Source organism: Acipenser ruthenus, chromosome 51, assembly GCF_902713425.1.
Source record: "Acipenser ruthenus chromosome 51, fAciRut3.2 maternal haplotype, whole genome shotgun sequence".
NCBI classification, from domain to species: Eukaryota; Metazoa; Chordata; class Actinopteri; order Acipenseriformes; family Acipenseridae; genus Acipenser; species Acipenser ruthenus.
Window position 1 is genome coordinate 361,580 of NC_081239.1, and position 22,241 is coordinate 383,820.

The 22,241-nt window shown below is 40.7% G+C and overlaps 3 protein-coding genes across 5 annotated transcripts in view; 1 reads left to right on the forward strand and 2 right to left on the reverse strand.

The window, feature by feature from the left end:
* The window catches only part of LOC117398547 (pyruvate carboxylase, mitochondrial), a 254,983-nt gene that overhangs the window by 59,487 nt on the left and 173,255 nt on the right, over positions 1-22,241 (reverse strand). The window lies entirely within an intron of this gene.
* LOC117398686 (peptidyl-prolyl cis-trans isomerase FKBP2) lies at positions 3,651-8,495 on the reverse strand. Of its 2 annotated transcripts, none has more exons than XM_059015670.1 (6): positions 8,474-8,495; positions 7,427-7,597; positions 6,363-6,475; positions 5,679-5,725; positions 5,085-5,120; positions 3,651-3,765 (listed from the first exon to the last, which is right to left on the reverse strand). In XM_059015670.1, the coding sequence occupies exons 2-6, from the start codon at positions 7,583-7,585 to the stop codon at positions 3,704-3,706; spliced, it is 417 nt and encodes a 138-aa protein (XP_058871653.1). In that variant the 5' UTR covers positions 7,586-7,597; positions 8,474-8,495; the 3' UTR covers positions 3,651-3,703. The 2 variants fall into 2 exon arrangements, with proteins under 2 accessions (XP_058871653.1, XP_058871651.1); XM_059015668.1 differs by lacking the exon at positions 8,474-8,495 and adding an exon at positions 7,757-7,879.
* LOC117967744 (breast cancer metastasis-suppressor 1 homolog) lies at positions 4,288-22,162 on the forward strand. Of its 2 annotated transcripts, none has more exons than XM_059015667.1 (11): positions 4,288-4,343; positions 11,014-11,181; positions 11,937-12,027; positions 12,531-12,658; positions 13,293-13,372; positions 15,100-15,196; positions 16,273-16,365; positions 17,696-17,760; positions 18,597-18,636; positions 18,862-18,973; positions 20,075-22,162. In XM_059015667.1, exons 2-11 carry the CDS (start codon positions 11,034-11,036, stop codon positions 20,190-20,192), a joined length of 972 nt encoding a protein of 323 aa, XP_058871650.1. In that variant the 5' UTR covers positions 4,288-4,343; positions 11,014-11,033; the 3' UTR covers positions 20,193-22,162. The 2 variants fall into 2 exon arrangements, with proteins under 2 accessions (XP_058871650.1, XP_058871649.1); XM_059015666.1 differs by lacking the exon at positions 4,288-4,343 and adding an exon at positions 8,011-8,723.

The window sequence follows — 22,241 nt, forward strand, 5'->3', positions numbered from 1 at the left end:
GTTTGTTTTACCAGTAAACTACTTGATGTCGCTTTGTGTGGTTCTGTGAATGCACTTTCAGGACGGCTTCTTAAAATAGTTTTCTGTCAGTAGGCGTTGCCGTCTGGGTTCATTGCAAGGTAGATTTGATCCAATGCCTATATCTCGTCTCCATGCACTACACTCTCGGGTTAGAAACCCTGCCGCCTCTGCGTTTCCATGTTAATTTAACCGACCCTCCCTGGATGCAGACCCCAGCTGTCCCGCAGTGTGGAGTAGTGGTTAGGGCTCTAGAAAGAGTGCAAAGAAGAGCAACCAGAATTATCCCGGGTTTAAAAGGCATGTTGTATGCAGACAGGCTAAAATAATTGAATCTGTTCAGTCTTGAACAAACAAGACTACGCGGCGATCTGATTCAAACATTCAGAATCCTAAAAGGTATAGACAATGTCAACCCGGGGGACTTCTTTGACTTGAAAAAAGAAACAAGGACCAGGGGTCACAAATGGAGGTTAGATAAAGGTGCATTCAGAACAGAAAATAGGAGGCGCTTTTTTACACAGAGAATCGTGAGGGTCTGGAACCAACTCCCCAGTAATGTTGTTGAAGCTGACACCCTGGGATCCTTCAAGAAGCTGCTTGATGAGATTCTGGGATCAATAAGCTACTAACAACCAAACGAGCAAGATGGGCCGAATGGGGCCTCCTCTCGTTTGGAAACTTTATTATGTTCTTATTACGGTGCTAACGTTCATTTTGCGTAGGAGGAAATTAATATCATCAAGTCCACTGTGTTAACAGAAGCACAAAAGCGGAGCTACAATGCGATGAGGCGGTCACTGTACGGAACCTCATTTGGGACAGTTCCGCATTAGGTTAATGGTTAGCTAGAGAGAGGACTGTTTTTGATGTTTTATTTTATAGAAATAAACAAAATACAAATAAAACGCCTCCTTCCCTCTGTATGTTTTTTGTTTTTTTTACTGTGTGTCGAACAGGGAGTTCGTTTTGCGTCAGGAATGATCTAAACGTTGTTTTATTAATTCCGCAAACCACAAATAAACACAGATATAAAACATCACTTCGCTTATATACCTTCAGAATCACCACCCCTTTTAGAAACGTTTCATTTTTTTTAAAAATTTTTTTGTCCTTTAAAACATACAATAGGAGAAAAAAAAAGGTAATTTTTAAATTTAAGCAGTTAGAAAATGTTTGTCCCGGGCACTATTTTACAGATCGTTGTTGCAAAACTGCAAAAAGGGTATTTTACAATTATTAATAGCAAAAAGAATACGGTTAATAGAGGGGGGATGAGTTGCCTTTTAAGAGCTCTGTGTTTGAGATTTTGGCTTGGCATTGCCTCGTTTTGGCTGGCGCCTCCCCGCCCGCCGCCTGATAAAGAGCCCCATAGAGAGCCGCGAACAGCTGACACCTGCTTTGGCACTGAGAGGGTCTTCAATATAAAAAGAAGAAAAATACCTAAAATTACTAAGGAAAGGAAATGACTACCGCTACGAATTGCCTTTACACGCTTACTTTTAATTTAAATTTAAGAAAGTGGCTTTCTTGAGCATTGGCTTCAGTTCAACTAAAAACACTGGATTTGTCGAAGATCCCATGCATTATTATTATTATTTATTTCTTAGGAGACGCCCTTATCCAGGGCGACTTACAATTGTTATAAGATATCACATTATCTTTTAGACATTATGCATACAGTCAACTGCAGCTGTTAAACCCCAGCATGGTTTTAATGGACAATACATCACTGACAAGCAACGGGATTTTGCAGTGGCATTTTGACCGGATTTCTGCAACGCGAGGTTTTGTTAACACTTTACCAAACGGTCAGAAAGAATTGAAATTAAAAAGACGTTTTAGACTTTTGGTTTCACAGCGGTTAGAGAAAGGGGTCTTCATACCAGGAGTTTCAAATCCCGGCTCAGCCACTGACTCCCTCTGTGTGTGTGTGTGTGTGTGTGTGTGTGTGTGTGTGTGTGTGTGTGTGTGTGTGTGTGTGTGTGTGTGTGTGTGTGTGTGTGTGTGTGTGTGTGTGTGTGTGTGTGACCCTGAGCAAGTCACTTCACCTCCTTGTGCTCCGTCCTTCGGATGAGACGCAAAACAAACGAGGTCCTATTGGAAGTGACTCTGCAGCAGCAGCAGCAGCAGCAGTTGTTGATGAAGCAGAGTTCACCCCCCCTAGTCTCTGTAAGTCGCTTTGGATAAAAGCGTCTGCTAAATTAATAATAATAATAATAATAATAATAATAATAATAATAATAATCACAAGAGGAAGCCTCAGTTAGTTATGAACACGTTTTATTCAAATATTACGAATTAGATCAACTGTTTCTAATGCTTTTACAAAACCATCAAGACAGTACTGAATCATTCAGGACAGAAAATCATCACATTCCAGACTTTATCCCCCCTCCCCCCACGTTTTGTTAAAACATGCCCAGCTTGCAAACCAAAGTGGGTGAACCACTCGCTTCAATAATCTGTAAATGTTTTTACTTCTGCAACGCTAACAGTCTGTGTGTTTAAGAAAAGAAAAACCAAAACGCTACACGTTTTGCACTAAAGCAAAAAAAAAAAAAAAATAGATTCAATTTTCAAAATGTATTTGTTTTTCTCCACCTTTAGTTTTTAATGTTTGCAACCATTTTTTTAATTTCGTCACGCTTTATTTGAAGGGCCGATTTATTTTCATTTTTTTTAGTTTATTAACTGTTAACATTGTTAATTTTTAGGGTTGATAAAAACCTGCAAACACGGGGAGAACATGCAAACTCCACACAGACAGACCCCTGAGGCCAGGAATCGAACCCAGGACCCTGGAGCTGCGAGGCAGCCGCGCTAACCACCGCTGAAATCTATTTAACCATTTAAAAGATACAAGGGAGACGCGTGTCCCACAAATAAAGGCTTAACTTTCTTATAAAACGCTGGAACAAGAGATATTTGGACCGTGATTGTAAATACCAAGGAAGGAAAAAAAATCATTCAAAACCGCATTTTGAAATGATCCTGACATATTTCACAGTTCAACTTGAACAGAACCTAAACGTGGCCAGGTACTGTAAACTGTTCAATAAATGGGAGGCTGCGGTACGTATTTAATCCTTACCTGCGTTGTACTGCTTTAAAATTAAAGGAATGTTTCACGACACCTACAGTAACGCTTTGCAGATTCCACTACTAAATCACTTCTGCTGTGAAGATGACAAGACGCCAGTGAGAGACTGCCACGTGCGGCTCACAGTATACATTCCTCCCAAAACCTTTCATTAGTCAAGCTCTAGAGGAGCGATTCCCTGAGCAGCAGTGACATCTGCTGGGGGAGAAGCGCAACTGCAACTAAAATCTGCAAACGAACAAAAGACATTTTCTTCCAACGGAAATAGGCTTCGGATGAGACTTAAAAACGAGGTCCTATTGGAAGTGACTCTGCAGCAGCAGTTGTGATGCATAGTTCACCCCAGCTAGTCTTTAAGTCGCTTTGGATAAAAGCATCTGCTAAATGACTAAATAATAATACAAATATGTATTTTCGGTTGGTATACAGTTTTGCAGCACACCTTGTGTAGGCTACACTTGTGGGGGTATTTGCGTGTCTAATAACGGTAAAGCAATCAGTTGGTTGCACATCAAAATCAGTAAGCATGTTGCTGAAATGCCGTTCTTTATTGTGGCAGTGTGAGGGATTTGGTTTGCAAATTTACAGTTCTGATCGGTTTTCGATCTTCAGCAGCTCCACTTCAAAGATCAGAGTAGCGCCACCTAGTGGGGGGGAGGAGGAAGGAAATCAGTTCAATTCTAAAACGTTACAGCTAACTTGAAATCTGAAAACAATTAAAAGGGTCTAATTAAGCACATTCCGTTCAATTAAGGGTGTAATTAATTGAGAGCTCAGTTGGAATGAATGTCTCAAACTATTACTACGTCTGAAGAATACTGCGTTTCTTTACCAGGTCAGATATTCCACATTATAAACACAGTTGCTAGTACGTTCCCTTTAGGACAGTGAAAACTAAATTCACCTTTCATCACTGTCCGCTTAACCCTTTAAGGACCGGGATGGTGTTAACACAACCATACTGAAGTGGGCTTCTAGGACCACGATCGTGTAAATGTTTTTTAGACTTATAGAGCCACCGTACTTTGCAGTACAGGCTTGAAACACACATCAATGGATAGGGGAGGGACTGACGTTCACTTCCTGATAATTTTTTTTTCTCGTGTGACGTCACTGAGAGGGGAATTTAGCGTCTGAAAGGCGGAGAGTTTACAGCAGCCAGGTAGACAAACAAGCAGAAACAAAACATCACAGGAACTTGTTTAGAGCGAATAACAAAAAGGTAAATCTGATGTATTTGACTGTAAATTATATTAGAACATTTATTCTGTCATGTGTTTTAATTTATAGTTTTTTACAACATTTATAAATATCAAGAAACGAGTGGATAGGAGCAGATACTATTTCATGAACTAAATGGATCAGCTACGTTTTTTGATAATAATGAAATCAGTGACTTGTTTTATTTATAAATACTTATTTTGAGAATATAAAATCAAGAGAGTAGTGTCCATTTTTGCTTATAAAGACCCTGAGAATAAACGTGTATGATGTCATTGCAATCACTCAGGTGAAACCATGTCTTGTGAATTTGCCCAAAACATCAATATTTTTCAACAAAACCTTCAGGAAGTATTGTAAGGTCTGTCAGGTCATAGAATAACATGTTTTATACAAAACAAAAAAACTAAATATTATGTTGGGGAAAAAAAATGCAAAAAGTTTAAAGTCCTTTATAACGTTCCCCAGAGTGTGCTGAAAAAAAGGACATCATTTGCAAGATGCTACTGTAAGAGATTGTTGTGAATTTTTATAGTTTGAGAGTCAACTACAGCCAAAAAGTCCTGGGGGAGCATCACACTGAAAAATGCTTGGTTCTGAAAGGGTTAAGACCTTCACAGTAAACCTTTGAAAAATACAAAACCCTTTGATTGGCTGTAAAGAGCTCAACTCGTGTGGCTTGTAAATACTTCTTAGATATTTTTGATTGTAAATGATTTGAAGACATCCTCGTATTGCTTACCTGGGATTTTTGGTGGGGCTCCCCTATCTCCATACCCTAGAAAACAAAACAAAATAAATTGAATTTACAATACAACACCAATGTATTTGTCTATAGCACTCCCTCCCTTCACACCATGGGCTGTGCCAAAGTAAAAAACAAAACAGGAGAGTTCACGTGTACAACGTCCTACATGATTACTTAAAAGCATGTTTAAAAAATAAAAATAAAAAAAAGCACGTTTTCAAATTTAGACTTCAAAAGAATTGAACGTTTCAACCTGATTCTGTCGACCGGGATACAGTCCCAGAGACCAGGAGCACAGCAGCAGAAAGTTCAGATTCCAGCAGATTTAAGATGACTTTTTTTTGAAACTGTAAGCTGTGCGTTTTCTGATCTCAAGAAACTATGCAGATGAGCCTACTAATGAACAATCAACTAGGTCTTAATATTAAGTACATGGAAACAGGGACCCAGCGATCCACACCAACCCAAGCCGCTGTTTCTTCACTCTGAACGGGGAATCAGCCCCCCCCCCCCCGATCCACACCAGCGCCCCTCGCCTGTGGAGGGCTCCGTCCAGACACTCGAACAATCGCTTCTCTCAGTACTCACCCAGTTCAGAAGGAATGACCAGTTTTCTTTTCTCTCCTTCGCACATCCTAAACAACAAAAAAAAAAGGTTCAGTTCTGTTGCTGTCTGGCGTTTTTCAACCTGCCAGCCTGTGCCGAAGTAATATAAAGAATGGGCCCGGGTGTACTGTTACATCAACGCTCCCCAACCCCCGGTCCCGTGCCCCCTCTGTTGTGTCTGCTGGTTTCCATTCCATCTGAGCTCTCAATTACTGAACCAGACCCTTCACTGAACTGATCGCTTGCTTAAATTAACCTTTTTTTTCCCCCTTCCATTGTTCTCCACTCTGAAAAAGATGTTAAAATGTTAAATGTTACTGTTTAAGAGCTGAAAACAATTAAAAAGGTCTAATTAAGCTAACAATCAGTTCAATGAAGGGTCTGGTTCAGAGATTGAGAGCTCAGTTGGAATGGAAACCAGCAGACACAACAGAGGGGGTCCCAGGACCGGGGGGGGGGTTGAGAAACGCTGTATTACACTAGGAGTTTAATAATAAGACACACCTGACCTTGTTACCTAGACACCCGGAGGGGGGGGGGGGGTAATGGGTGAAGCTGTTGCTAAGCAACAGCCCCCCCAATCCAGTTCTATTAATTACACTCATGTATTTTTTTTTTTTTTTTTCCTAACCCTCTTTTTGAAGATGAATGATTTTGATTCCGTACCCAAGAAGGCCTTGGTCCCAGCCTTTGATGACCTGCCCTGTGCCCAGGGTAAAGGTGAACGGCTGGTTTCGTGGCAGGCTGCTATCAAACTCGGTGCCATCTTCCAGTTTACCCTGCAAAGAATTATTATTAATTTGTCATTTATCTCAAAGCGACTTACAGAGACTGGGAGGGGGGGGGGGGGGGTGAACTCTGCTTCATCAATAACTTAAATCATTAGTATAATCATGAGGTGTCTTTTGGGGTAATGGCACGCCTGTCAATTAGGACTGCAATTCAGACTGAAATAAATTGGGCCACCTTTCTTGATAATATAACACCATGGTGTCAAACTCAGACAAGCTGCATAGCAGTCTGATCCATTCCTGGTTTTACCAATACCCTACCTAATCACTAGTGATTAATCAAGCAGCTGGTAGCAGTAAAACCTGGAACGGGTGACACTGCTGTGCAACGGGAGTCTCATTTCCATCCCCGATGAGGAGAACAGACTCCCGCTGCACAGCAGTGTGATCCAGTCCTGGTTTCACTCGGAGTTTAATAATCAGACACACCTGAGCTTGTTAGCTAGACACACTGGGGGCTGATCAAGCTGGTAGCAGTAAAACCTGGACTGGATCACACTGCTGTGCAATGGGAATCTCATTTCCATCCCCGATGAGGACAACAGACTCCCGTTGCACAGCAGTGTGATCCAGTCCTGGTTTCACTGGGAGTTTAATAATCAGACACACCTGAGCTTGTTAGCTAGACACACTGGGGGCTGATCAAGCTGGTAGCAGTAAAACCTGGAATGGATCAGACTGCTGTGCAATAGGAGTCTTGCAGGGCTGGGAATCAGACTCCCGCTGCACAGCAGTGTGATCCAGTACTGGTTTCACTGGGAGTTTAATAATCAGACACACCCTGAGCTTGTTAGCTAGACACACTGGGGGCTGATCAAGCTGGTAGTAAAACCTGGACTGGATCACACTGCTGTGCAACGGGAGTCTGTATGCAGATCTGATAGTTTTTCGGTTCGCTTGAGTCAGCTTTTCGTCGGGTTGAATTCAACAGGGACTCACGGTGTAGTGCATGTGCAGGACGTCTCCCTTGCGCGATTTGAGCGGGCAGTTATCCACCCTCTTCTTAATCCCGATCTGCAGTTTCTTCTTCCCCTCGTCGCCATGGCAAAAAGAGCAGAGAGCCACAAGCAACACCGCTCCGACAAGACCGGCCTTCATCCTGGAGGAAGACTGCAGAGAAACACAAACGAAAACAGAGAAACTAACTCCCAAAACCATCAATTAACATCATAATATCAAACGCGTGCGACAGGCAGGTTTATTTTACGCGCTCACAATTAAAAATAACGCATTAACGAGGCACGGTTTCTTCTCTGTTATTTTTGTTACCTATTTTTGTTTTCCGTTCCTCTGTCCGCCACACGAAGTTCAACACAGGAAGCAAATAATACAAGTTCCGGTTTTATCTCCTTAGCTACAGTTTTAACTGTCGTATTTTTAAAAAATTTTAACTACTGTATATTATTAAGATAACTTGCTCACGTTTTTTTTTTTTTGCTAAGTCTAAATGTAACGCTCAAGTTACATAAATACAATATTGTTTTTTATTTTAAAGGAAACATTTATTTGGTACTTGATGGGTTAAATATATATTATAACTGACGTGTTGTAACGATTTTATGCCGTTTTTTTTTTCTAAACAGTGCAGAATTACGTTTAATTTTTGCTTTTGTAATGTGAAAACTGACCATCTTATTTCAAATTTACTAGGGCAGTATGCGGATGTTTTTGTAAAGAAAGTCTTCAGTTTGCCGCTGTAGGAACGTCTCAAAGTTATAGATTTGAGAATATGTTTGTATTTTGTAATATAAAATGGCATTTATGTTATTTATAAATGTAATGCACATATTTATTTTTAAAAAAAACACCTCAGAAATCATTGTTCGAACCTTAATTTACAACGATAAAGATTTCTTTTTTAAAATTGCCCTTTACGCCAACAGAGATAATCTCATTTCAATTAAATTTTTTAAAAAAACTATAAAACGCGCCAAATTGAAATTGCAAATAAAAAACAAATCTTGGTTTTAAAACATGATCTCTTACAGTTGGTTATACCTGTCCGCAGTTTCGATTGGACGAAGGCAATTTTTACTTATAATTCATTGGTCGAACAAAAATACGGTAGCATTCGACGGTGATTGGCCAAGCGTCTCAGAGATCGCGCTGCAATTGGTGGATTTGCAAACGGGTCTCCCCTGATTGGCGGAGGCGAGAAGGCTTCGTGAAGTTTGAGAGTTGATGGAGGAAGTGGAGTTGAAAAAGCCCGATCTTATTATTCAATATAATCTGTAAGGTAAGCAGAACCAAAACAACAAACACGTCAAACACGAAACGTTTCATCTGCATTGCTAGATTACTTCAACGTCATTTAATTTACTGTTTTAGTTTCGTGTCAAATACACATACTAGAAAAAAAAAAACTCAAGAGTTAATCCTCTTTCAAAATGAGAATTTAGCTGCACACCTACATCAAACGTACGTCAGGAAACGTTATATTAATACATTAAAATACTGATAATTTAAGTGTGTACATTACCACGTCTGTCGTGTAGTTTTATCCGCAGATAACTGTTTAATTTTAGGGGGTTTGTGTTGAGATATTTCACTGTAACAAAACAAAACAAACGCAATAATACTCTTAATTTCAAAATAAATTAACGTCACCGAAACTAAATCTACGGCATCATTCTTATGCTTTCCCGGCTTACCTTAAAAAGTTGTTCGTTTTTTTTTAAGAATATTCAACAATAGACAACGTTTCGAAACGCCCCCCCTTTTTTATTTTTGTGCTGTGTAATCTCTTTGAAGCGGGACCGAAACACTGCGAGCTTCGTCTGTGATATGATAATAAATATTGAGGGAAACTTTTTTTTTTTTTTTCCTTTGACTGCCATTCTCTCCTGCTCTGTATTTTTTTTAACACAGGAGTGTGATCTAGTTTTCTTACAGTATGCTGTTTAATGGGATATTATTCGTTCGTATTTTTCTATTCGTCAGACTGCGCCTTCCTATCTGCGGTCCCTCGTGTTTTCTATTCCCTCTCTGCTCATCCTCTCTCGAGTCCTGGAGACTTCGTACGCTCCTCTTCACTGTCCTTTATTTGTAAATTCCTGTTTATATATATATATATATTATTTGTTATATCCCTTAACTTATATATACTTTTATATTTTGTATAATTATTATTATTATTATTATTTATTTCTTAGCAGACGCCCTTATCCAGGGCGACTTACAATTGTTACAAGATATCACATTATTTTTTACATACAATTCCCCATTTATACAGTTGGGTTTTTACTGGAGCAATCTAGGTAAAGTACCTTGCTCAAGGGTACAGCAGCAGTGTCCCCCACCTGGGATTGAACCCACGACCCTCCGATCAAGAGTCCAGAGCCCTGACCACTACTCCACACTATTATAATAATAATAATAATAATAATAATAATAATAATAATAATAATTGTATGTAAAAAATAATGTAACTGTAAAAATAATGTGATATCTTGTAACAATTGTAAGTTGCCCTGGATAAGGGCGTCTGCTAAGAAATTAATAATAATAATAATAATAATAATAATAATAATAATAATGAAGCATTTTGTGACATGAAACACCAGTATTCGTCCTGTGACGGACAGCTGAAAGCTTTGTGAAATGCTGTGGTAACGGAAACTCTTTGATAAAAAAAAAAAAAATACTAACTCACTAACAAGCAACACAGAACTTTACTGAACTCTGCCAGGAAAAATTACTGACCAGAGATTATACAAAAAAAATACCAACCGCCCCACCCTTCTGCTGGGCATTACATTCTCATCCCACACACAACCCTGTGCATGGCTCTCTGCACATTTCACAATGATTATAAAGCTGAACTCCAGTTGTGTGATGTCTTTATTTCGACATTGCGCATTATTATTATTATTATTATTATTATTATTATTATTATTATTATTATTTATTTCTTAGCAGACGCCCTTATCCAGGGCGACTTTCAATTGTTACAAGATATCACATTATTTTTACATACAATTCCCCATTTATACAGTTGGGTTTTTACTGGAGCAATCTAGGTAAAGTACCTTGCTCAAGGGTACAGCAGCAGTGTCCCCCACCTGGGATTGAACCCACGACCCTCCGGTCAAGAGTCCAGAGCCCTGACCACGACTCCACACTGCTGCCCCGTTATGTAGTTAAAAAAAAAAAAGTCAGTAATTATTGTGAAATAATGCAATGGTGGTCCAGTGTTTAAAGAAAAGGGGTCTTGATACCAGGAGGTTCAAATCCCAGCCACTGACTCACTCTGTTTGTGTGTGTGTGTGTGTGTGTGAGACCCTGGGCAAGTCACTTCACCTCCTTGTGCTCCGTCCTTCGGATGAGACGGAAAACAAACAAGCTCCTATTGGAAGTGACTCTGCAGCAGCAGCAGCAGTTGTTGATGATGCAGAGTTCACCCCCCCTAGTCTCTGTAAGTCTTTGGATAAAAGCGTCCTCTAAATGATTGATCAATAATAATCTGTGGTGCTAATGAGCTTCCTCAACGTGCTTGGCCCTGCACGACTTGTTTCCCCCGTTTGAAGGCGTAACCCTTTTGATTGAGATGCCAGTGCAGCCCACGCTGAAGGAACCGGAGGAGATGGAGGTCGAGGGCGACTCGACCACCGAGGCTAACGGGGAGGAAGAGGAGGAGGAGGAGGAGGAGGAGAGCGGCAGCGAGTCCGAGACTGAGCCGGAGGAAGAGAGCTCAGGTGAGAACTGAGAGAGAGAGGGACAGGGAGAGAGAGAGAGGGGGGACAGCGGGAGAGAGACAGACACACAGAGAGAGAGAGACACACACAAACAGACAGAGAGAGACACACACAAACACAGAAAGAGAGAGACAGACAGACAGACAGAGAGACACACAGACACAGAGAGACAGACAGAAGGAGAGAGAGAGACACACACAAACAGACAGAGAGACACACAGACAGACAGACAGAGAGAGACACACACAAACAGAGTTAGAGAGAGAGCGAGAGAGAGACACAAACAGAGAGAGAGAGAGACACAGACAGACAGAGAGAGAGAGAGAGAGAGACCCTCACAATATATTAACTCGTTACATTAATAGCCTTTGCCCTCATTTGAGGCACAGGCTACTTTGTAGTTTTCTTTTTTCGGAACATTTTTAACTCCCTGCTGTTTAAATGTTCTCATTAACTCTAATGTTATGTTAACTTTTGATAACCGCCTGAATCAAGCATGAATGAAACTGTTATTAATTCTGCCCTTTAGATGCTTCTCTGACGATGTAAAAGAAACTGAAACCTAAAAAACGATCAATTTTCTTGGTGTTTTCCGACCCGCTGTGATGATAAAGCGTTTCGGAATCTGGCAGTTGGTTTAGTTTGCTTTCGTTGAAGGGTTGAACACACGTTGCATAGAAAGGGTGAAATCTGTGATACCTGTGAAAAGAATACAGCCTCAGAAGTGATTGAAAAGGAACTCTCTGTTCCTGTAGAAATGGACGATGAAGACTGTGAAAGAAGAAGGATCGAGTGTCTGGATGAAATGTCTGACCTGGAGAAGCAGTTCATGGATCTAAAGGAGAAGTAAGTGGACTACTATTGACAAGGTTAGAAACTCACACGAGCCCTGCTGCTGCTGCTGCTGCACCCAGTCCTGGGGTTCAGAGCTCCCCTCAATGAAGTCTAGTATTATTATTATTAATATTGAAATGATCAGGAGCCTGGAGTTTGAGCAGGGTTAGAAACTCACACTAGCCCTGCTGCTGCTGCTGCTGCTGCACCCAGTCCTGGGGTTCAGAGCTCCCCTCAATGAAGTCTAGTATTATTATTAATATTGAAATGATCAGGAGCCAGGGGATTGAGCAGGGTTAGAAACTCACACTAGCCCTGCTGCTGCACCCAGTCCTGGGGTTCAGAGCTCCCCTCAATGAAGTCTAGTATTATTATTATTAATATTGAAATGATCAGGAGTTTGAGCAGGGTTACAAACTCACACCAGCCCTGCTGCTGCTGCTGCACCGAGAACTCAAAGTTCTGTCTAAGGTAGCAATCGCGGATCCTGTCAATTCAACTGTTGTGTTTTGCAGGCTTTTCAAGGAGCGGTTAAACCAAGTGAAGGCGAAGCTGGAAGAGGTGATAGCTGGGACGGCAACAGAGTATATCGAACCCGTGGCCGCCTTACAGAAGAACATGAAGATCCGCACTGAAGTGGCTGGTACGCTCCCCAGGCAGGCAGTGACCGGGGATGGAAACTCCTATTGCATAGCAGTGTCACCCATTCCACGTTTTATTTACGACCAGCTTAATTCACCACAGCGGGTCTAGCAAACTAGCTCAGTTGCGTCTTGTTATTAAACTCATAGGAAAACCAGGAATGGATCAAACTGCTGTGCAACGGGAGTCTTATTCCCATCCCTGCAACAGACTTTAGCAGTATCTAAACTAAGCCTGTAGCCCTCTGTAGAGCTCTCTAACATGTCTTCCCTCTAGGTACAGTTGGCACACCAGAGTGTAACCGATAACCTGTCCCCCACTGCAACGCAGCCCCCAGTGGATATAAGAACTTCTGCATAAGTTGATTTACCGGCTTGCCACCAGGGGGCAGTGTTGTAAGGCATGCATCCACTCACCAGAATTTGCTACAAAGGAACAGAGATTAAATCAAATTAACAGCGGCTTGATGCGAAACGAACGGCTTCGGAACTCGGAGGATGAGATATGCAGGCGTTATTCCCGTCAGCCGGAATTCATTAGGAATTTGTAGCTGTTATTTTAAAGTGTTTCCTGTAACCGTTCTCTCCTCATTATTTTCTCTCTCTCTCTCTCTCTCTCTCTCTCTCTCTCTGCAGGCGTTTATAGGGACCTGTGCCTTCAAGTGATTCATAACAAGTACGACTGTGAAATTCAGGGGGCCAGACAGCACATGGAGGTACTGAAAATGAATCTTAAAAGTGATTAGGACAAGGGGTTAGGATTTATTCATATATAATATATATATTTTTTTATTTTAATTAATTTTTTTATTTTTAATGTACTGAAAAATAAATTGACCGGTTCTCCGAGTAATGGACAAAGGCATTTGTAGAAATTATTGTACCGCTCTCTGGCCAAAAGTTTTGCATCACCCCCCTATAGAATGAACAAATTTTGCTTCATAAAGTCGAATGAAACCTGCTGAATAATGTTACGTTAACATACTGAATTGCACACCGCTTTGTAGTTTTTCCATACACAAACGGACACATTGAAAAACGTTTCTAAATCTAACATGAAATCTACTGTACTACTATTATGGCTTCCGGTAGAGACTTTTGCAATATCATTTTGTAGTTTCTTTAATTACACAATGAGAAAAAAAAATATATATATATATATATATAAATTTATGTTCAAGACATTTCAGAGGGCTGTGTCGCATCAATATCAGGGTCTAGTGCTGTATATTATAAAGACATTTCAGAGGGCTGGATCGCATCAATATCGGTCTAGCGCTGTATATTATAAAGACATTTCAGAGGGCTGGATTGCATCAATATCAGGGTCTAGCGCTGTATATTATAAAGACATTTCAGAGGGCTGTGTCGCATCAATATCAGGGTCTAGTGCTGTATATTATAAAGACATTTCAGAGGGCTGGATCGCATCAATATCAGTGTCTAGCGCAATATATTATAAAGACATTTCAGAGGGCTGTGTCGCATCAATATCAGGGTCTAGTGCTGTATATTATAAAGACATTTCAGAGGGCTGGATCGCATCAATATCAGGGTCTAGCGCTGTATATTATAAAGACATTTCAGAGGGCTGGATCGCATCAATATCAGGGTCTAGTGCTGTATATTATAAAGACATTTCAGAGGGTTGGATCGCATCAATATCGGTCTAGTGCTGTATATTATAAAGACATTTCAGAGGGCTGGATCGCATCAATATCAGGGTCTAGTGCTGTATATTATAAAGACATTTCAGAGGGCTGTGTCGCATCAATATCAGGGTCTAGTGCTGTATATTATAAAGACATTTCAGAGGGCTGGATCGCATCAATATCAGGGTCTAGTGCTGTATATTATAAAGGCATTTCAGAGGGCTGGATTGCATCAATATCAGGGTCTAGTGCTGTATATTATAAAGACATTTCAGAGGGTTGGATCGCATCAATATCGGTCTAGTGCTGTATATTATAAAGACATTTCAGAGGGCTGGATCGCATCAATATCAGGGTCTAGTGCTGTATATTATAAAGACATTTCAGAGGGCTGGATCGCATCAATATCAGGGTCTAATGCTGTATATTAAAGACATTTCAGAGGGCTGGATCGCATCAATATCAGGGTCTAGTGCTGTATATTATAAAGACATTTCAGAGGGCTGTGTCGCATCAATATCAGGGTCTAGTGCTGTATATTATAAAGACATTTCAGAGGGCTGGATCGCATCAATATCAGGGTCTAGTGCTGTATATTATAAAGACATTTCAGAGGGCAGGATCGCATCAATATCAGGGTTTAGTGCTGTATATTATAAAGACAGTTTTATTTTTTTTAAAGGATGTCTCAGTCCTAAAATTCTAGGTGAAGCTGAACCTTTGTCCCTATCTGAAGATGGATGGAGGGGATTGCATGTCGCTTCATGCAGCTCCGATCCCTTCTTTTGCAGAGTGAGAAGCTGCTGCTGTTTGATAACATGCAGAACGAGCTGATGGAGAAGATTCAGAGACTGGAAGAGGACAGACAGACCATAGACATCAGCTCCGGTGAGACAGACACACTTACTGTGAAAACAGGAAGCGTTTGCAAGCATGTGTGCGTTTCTTTAAAAAAATCTGCCGTACATTTAACGCAATCGCTAAACTATAAAAAACCAATTTGTTCTCAGTTGACTCGTCTGGATAAATAAACTGATTGATTGATTGGTTGATTAATTGATTATGTATAGTTTATATACGCATATATTTGTCGCGGTAAATATGTCTGTAGTGGAACGCCTGTATAATTCTCAGACAAACGTTTCCACTAGAAGTCTTTCTCAGCGTCTTCAGTGTAAATTCAATGGCTGATGTTTCTACTAGAAGTCTTTCTCAGCGTCTTCAGTGTAAATTCAATGGCAAACGTTTCCACTAGAAGTCTTTCTCAGTGTCTTCAGTGTAAATTCAATGGCAAACGTTTCCACTAGAAGTCTTTCTCAGCGTCTTCAGTGTAAATTCAATGGCTGATGTTTCCACTAGAAGTCTCTCAGTGTCTTCAGTGTCAATTCAATGGCAAACGTTTCCACTAGAAGTCTTTCTCAGCGTCTTCAGTGTAAATTCAATGGCAAATGTTTCCACTAGAAGTCTTTCTCAGCGTCTTCAGTGTAAATTCAATGGCAAACGTTTCCACTAGAAGACTCTCTCAACGTCTTCATTGTAAATTCAATGGCAAACATTTCCACTAGAAGTCTTTCTCAGCGTCTTCAGTGTAAATTCAATGGCAAACGTTTCCACTAGAAGTCTTTCTCAGCGTCTTCAGTGTAAATTCAATGGCAAACGTTTCCACTAGAAGTCTTTCTCAGGGTCTTCAGTGTAAATTCAATGGCAAACGTTTCCACTAGAAGTCTTTCTCAGTGTCTTCAGTGTAAATTCAATGGCAAACGTTTCCACTAGAAGTCTTTCTCAGCGTCTTCAGTGTAAATTCAATGGCAAACGTTTCCACTAGAAGTCTTTCTCAGGGTCTTCAGTGTAAATTCAATGGCAAACGTTTCCACTAGAAGTCTTTCTCAGTGTCTTCAGTGTAAATTCAACGGCACACGTTTCCGCTGGAAGTCTTTCTCAGTGTCTTCAATGTTTTTTTTCAGAGTGGTGGAATGACAAGCTCCATTCGAAGAAGAGCAGGCGTCGCTGTGACCCGACCAAGCCAGAGAAAAAGAGGAAGCCGGTTTTGGTCTCTGGTATCCTTTCACTGCGTCGGAATATCAACAGAATAAATAGCAGGATAGACTTCTACACTAGTGCCAGCCAGGGCTGTTCTCTCAACTATCATGCAGTCAATAGGTGAGGTTCATATACTTCTCCATTAAGCAGAGATAGACATTATTATTATTATTATTATTATTATTATTATTATTATTATTATTATTATTATGAATTAGTCATTTAGCAGATGCTTTTATCCAAAGCGGCTTGCAGAGACTAGGGGGGTGAACTCTGCATCATCAACAACTGCTGCTGCTGCTGCAGAGTCACTTCCAATAGGAGCTCGTTTGTTTTACGTCTCATCTGAAGGACGGAGCACAGGGAGGTGAAGTGACTTGCTCAGGGTCACGCACGCACACACACACACACAGAGTGAGTCAGTGGCTGAGCCTGGATTTGAACCTCCTGGTATCAAGACCTCTTTTCTCTAACCGCTGGTCCAGCGATCCTTCTTAGCACAGAGGAGAGTGGGGAGGGGTATGGAATGGGTTACCTAGCCGTGTTGTGACAATGAGTCGATTACTGATCAGGGTGACTTTCACTCCGAGAGCCTCGTTTTAAACGTTCATTGATCGATTTTAATGAAGTGCTGATTTGCTTTCTGTCAAAGGCGCTTATCAAGCAGCTGTTCTTCCAAGTCTTTCTTAATGCGTATTAATACACGACTGTGAAAAAACCTTCTGCTACAAATTGCAAAGGCATTTAGGATGGTTATTTTCTTCCAGTTTTAGGGCAGTGGCCTTTTTTTTCCTGTATTAAATGCAGGGATGGAAAAAAAGACTCCTGCTGCATAGCGGTTTCACCTATTCCAGGTTTTACTACAAGCTTGATTAGCCACAGTGTAGCGCTGTGGCCACAAGTTTAGCACCACCCTCTAGAATGAACTTATTTTGCTTGATAAAGTCGAATGAAACCTGCTGAATAATGTTACGTTAACATATTGAATTACACACCAGCGCTTTGTAGTTTCCACACTTCCTCATATACTTAACTGAAAAACTGACAGATTTTTTTGCAAGGTCATTTTGAAGTTTCTTTGATTACATGATGTTCAGTAAAAGATCTAAATTATGTTCGTATAATTATTATTATTTATTTTTTTTAATTGATCCTAAAATTCTAGGTGATGCTAAAGTTTTGGCTACAGATGTACAGGTAACAAGCTCAGGTGTGTCTTCTTAAACTCGCAGCAAAACCAGGACAGCGACTGCTGTGCAACAGGAGTCTTATTTCGGTTGCATCCCTGAAATATTCTCCTTAATGTTGCTGGCGTTCAAAGTCTTTTGCTCCTTAACCTGGTCGCAGGTCCGTACATCGTTTACATGTTACAAGACATCAGCATCTTAGAAGATTGGACTGCCATCAAAAAGGTAAAAATTCAGCAGCATCGCCCTAGCTTCAATTGTAAAACAAAGTCCCTTTATAAATACCACAGTAAAAATATAGCCAAGAGTAGTGAAAGCTCAGTGAAGCACAGAAACACAGCATGTAAATTCAATGGCAAACGTTTCCACTAGAAGCCTTTCTCAATGTCTTCAGTGTAAATTCAACGGCAAACGTTTCCACTAGAAGTCTTTCTCAGCGTCTTCAGTGTAAATTCAATGGCAAACGTTTCCACTAGAAGTCTTTCTCAGCGTCTTCAGTGTAAATTCAATGGCAAACGTTTCCACTAGAAGTCTTTCTCAGTGTAAATTCAATGGCAAACGTTTCCAATAGAAGCCTTTCTCAATGTCTTCAGTGTAAATTCAACGGCAAACGTTTCCACTAGAAGTCTTTCTCAGCGTCTTCAGTGTAAATTCAATGGCAAACGTTTCCACTAGAAGTCTTTCTCAGCGTCTTCAGTGTAAATTCAATGGCAAACGTTTCCACTAGAAGTCTTTCTCAGCGTCTTCAGTGTAAATTCAATGGCAAACGTTTCCACTAGAAGTCTCTCTCAGTGTCTTCAGTGTAAATTCAATGGCAAATGTTTCCACTAGAAGTCTTTCTCAGCGTCTTCAGTGTAAATTCAATGGCAAACGTTTCCACTAGAAGTCTCAGTGTCTTCAGCGTAAATTCAATGGCAAACGTTTGACCAGTAACACTTATTAAAAAACACTGCAAACCAGGGTAAACTGTGGTAGGGTAGATTCGTAATGCATACTTGCCTTGCAACTTTTCCAAGGGGCAGCCCCCAGCTAAACACTGATCACACTTTGCTGTTTCACAGGCTAAAGCAACCGTGCTTCCGATGAAGAAGAAATCAGACAGTGAGTGTGAAATCTTCTGTATATATCTTTTCATACGTTAGTCAACGCCAGCAGATGGTCATTTCCATGGCGAGTCACAGGGTCACACGCACACGCAGTGAGTCAGTGGCTCAGCTGGGATCTGAACCTCCTGGTATCAAGCCCCCTTTTTTCTTTTAAACACTGGGGAACCCCACCCCCACCCCAAGCCATGAAAACGTTAACCCTTTTCTGTCCTTGTCGCAGCCAAAATTCAATATTCTGCCAAGTGCGAGGATGGGAAGCTGTATTACGAGGGCGAATGCTACAGCAAAGGGCACGTCATCCTACTGGAGATCAGAGAGGATCCGCCTTCCCAGTAAGTGACGAGATTCCCAGTTTACAGACAGCCTTTGTTGGCCTGTGACCCCTGAAGGTACACAAGCAATCTAACGCTTGTTGATCAGAACGGAACAGGAACAGGATTTTGAAGGAAATCGGCAAGGGGATTCAGCGCTAAACGCTTTGCTAAATTAATTCTGATGATTTAATGATCTCGAGGCAGCGTGACAATAATAGCTTTTAACAAAATAAATGAGCACCATCATCGATATTTATTTTATTGTCACTTTCCCGTTGCAAAACACTAGATGGCACTGTGTGAACACAAATAAGAGAGGGCGAGACAGACAGAGAGAGACAGAGGCAGAGGGAATAGGGGAGTAATCTCCTCTTTGACATTCCTCGAAGGTAAACGAGCCCCTTTTGATTTATATATTTGAAAACATGAAATGTTACATTTATTGAAAACATGAACTGCTCCACACTTTGCTGTATTCTGCTACTGCTGTCATTTATCATAATTATCCTTTCTGCTCAAACTCCTGGCTCCTGATCATTTCAATATTAATAATAATAATAATAATAATAATAATAATAATAATACTAGACTTCATTGAGGGGAGTTCTGAACCGCAGGACTGGGTGCAGCAGCAGCAGCAACAGGGCTAGTGTGAGTTTCTAACCCTGCTCAAACTCCTGGCTCCTGATCATTTCAATATTAATAATAATAATACTAGACTTCATTGAGGGGCGCTCTGAACGCCAGGACTGGGTGCAGCAGCAGCAGCAGCAGGGCTAGTGTGAGTTTCTAACCCTGCTCAAACTCCTGGCTCCTGATCATTTCAATATTAATAATAATAATAATAGACTTCATTGAGGGGAGCTCTGAACCCCAGGATTGGGTGCAGCAGCAGCAGGGCTAGTGTGAGTTTGTAACCCTGCTCAAACTCCTAGCTCCTGATCATTTCAATAATAATAATAATAATAATAATAATAATAATAATAGACTTCATTGAGGGGAGCTCTGAACCGCAGGACCGGGTGCAGCAGCAGCAGCAGCAGCAGGGCTAGTGTGAGTTTCAAGCCCTAGAGAAAATATTGTCAAAACATAATCTAATCTTGTTCTCTTTTATTTCAGGGCAGTCATCACGGCAGTGAGCACTGGAGAGGTGTGGTTGAGAAGGACAGACGGAAGCAAAACCAAAATCTACGTTTCCCAGCTCCAGAAGGGAAAATACACCATTCGGAAGGCATGATCCCCTCCAACCGATTCACAGCACAGAACTGGGAGAGACTGCCACTGTGTGACAGGCACTCAGAGTGTAGCGATCCATCGCGTCTCTCCGCATTGTAGCCACGTGAATAATAGCACCTGAATGAATAATTAGGTGCGTTTTATCTCTGGTGTTAGAAACAGATACATTATTGTCTTGGAGCACCTATGGTAGTTCTTAACAATTCACTTGGCAAAACCTGCGCTTAATAAAATCTGCCCTGTATTTTGCCCCTCGAGAAAAGGGCAAATGAATGTCGATCTGCCAGTAAAACACTGCAGACCCCCCTCCTGAAGATTTTCAAATACTGCCCCCTATCCCTTGATGCTGTGCTGTTTTGCGTTGTTTCAAAACCCAAAGTATTGTGTTTCCTTTGTTGCACAGTGTGGAGGAAGCAGTTTGTCATCGACCTGGAAGTGATGCGGCTGGACAGCTGTGGCCAAAATTTCTGCATCACCTAGAATTTTAGGATTGAGAAACTATTTGAAAAAAAAAGTGTAGAAACTACACTAAAATGATTTAAAAAAAAAAGTCTTCTCGGAAGCCAGTGCAGTCGTATTCCATGTTAGATTTTGTTCAGGATATGGAAAACTACAAAGCAAGCTGCGTGCAATTCAATATGCTAACATTGCTCAGCGGGTTTCGTTCGACTGTATGAAACTAGAGGAGTTAATTCTGTAGGAGGGGGCATGCATAACGTTTAGTTAGTGCTGTACCCCTGCTCTCAATACTCTGAATGCTGCATAAGCAGTTTTTAGAGGGCTACTTAATAACATCACGCCACTGTCCTAAGATTTCATTCCCTGTGTGTTTAATCTCCTGCTGTATATCGTGTGTGTTTTGTGTCATTCTACAATGTTGTTTTTTCTGCTCGGGTCTTTATCCATCAGCCTTTACGATTCCAGGAAAAATTGGTTCCTGAAAAAAATACTTTTTAATCTGATGGCTGGGGAAGAATATTAGTGATGCACATGCTTTAGTGCACAACCTATTTATTATTATTATTATTATTATTATTATTATTATTATTAATAAAGGTAATTTAGTAGACGCTTTTATCCAAAGCGACTTGCAGAGTCTAGGGGGGTGAACTCTGCATCATCAACAACTGCTGCTGCAGAGTCACTTCCAATAGGAGCTTGTTTGTTTGACGTCTCATCCAAAGGACGGAGCACAAGGAGGTGAAGTGACTTGCTCAGGGTCACACACACACACACACACACACAGGGAGTCAGAGGCTGAGCCGGGATTTGAACCTCCTGGTATCGAGACCCCCTTTAACCACTGGGACCCACCTGTCCACAGCAGTGATAATCCTGTAGAAAAACAAAAAACACATTAAATGTGTAAGAAATGAAACAGCATTAATTGAAGTGCACAGCGTAACCCTAATATGGTTCCCCGCCTGTAACCGTCTATATACCTGACGTAGGACCACGTTCCTAACGGTTGAGATGGATTTTATCAACGGTCTCATTCATCTTTAACAGCAAAAGAATAATATTTCAGCACCTATATTTCAGCCAGCCTTTTTTTTCTGTTGATTTTTTTTTATTTTCTAGACTTTTCACTTTATCGAATTCACTTCCTGTGTTTCTGGTATTAGGAACCCCACCTCCTGACCCACACGTAGTGCCGGCTTAGACGGGGGACCTTTTTAACTGTAACACAGGAAGTGAGCTTGTAGTGTTGTAGCCGGATAAATATTATTTTTTTAACCCGTAATGTTTTTATGTTAGAATTTGCACTAAGACTAGATCACACAAAATGATTATTACTGATTCGTGATTTCAAGTTTTTTAAAAATAATAATAAATGATATATAGTCTGCTGTAGATTTTTAAAAAGCTTGCAGTAAAAGCGGTGCTTGTATGAATTGTTTAACCTGTGTGTTAATAATATATATTTATAATTTCATAGTAAATATTAGAAAACGATCCTTGCTAATGACATTTCTTTGTCTGGGTGTGTTTTTTTTACTTGAGGTTTTTCTGTTCTGTTCTGCCTGCGTTTTCACATTGTTCCGTCATG

Excerpts from the sequence above, each read along its gene's own strand:
- LOC117398686 (XM_059015670.1), bottom strand. The coding sequence starts at position 7,585 with ATGAAGGCCGGTCTTGTCGGAGCGGTGTTGCTTGTGGCTCTCTGCTCT. Across the intron at positions 5,726-6,362 it reads TGGGACCAAGGCCTTCTTGG|GATGTGCGAAGGAGAGAAAA; the intron begins GTACGGAATCAA and ends TTTGTTGTTTAG. Across the intron at positions 3,766-5,084 it reads AGCCCCACCAAAAATCCCAG|GTGGCGCTACTCTGATCTTT; the intron begins GTAAGCAATACG and ends CCCCCCCACTAG.
- LOC117967744 (XM_059015667.1), top strand. The coding sequence starts at position 11,034 with ATGCCAGTGCAGCCCACGCTGAAGGAACCGGAGGAGATGGAGGTCGAG. Across the intron at positions 12,028-12,530 it reads TTCATGGATCTAAAGGAGAA|GCTTTTCAAGGAGCGGTTAA; the intron begins GTAAGTGGACTA and ends TGTGTTTTGCAG. Across the intron at positions 16,366-17,695 it reads GAAGCCGGTTTTGGTCTCTG|GTCCGTACATCGTTTACATG; the intron begins GTATCCTTTCAC and ends ACCTGGTCGCAG.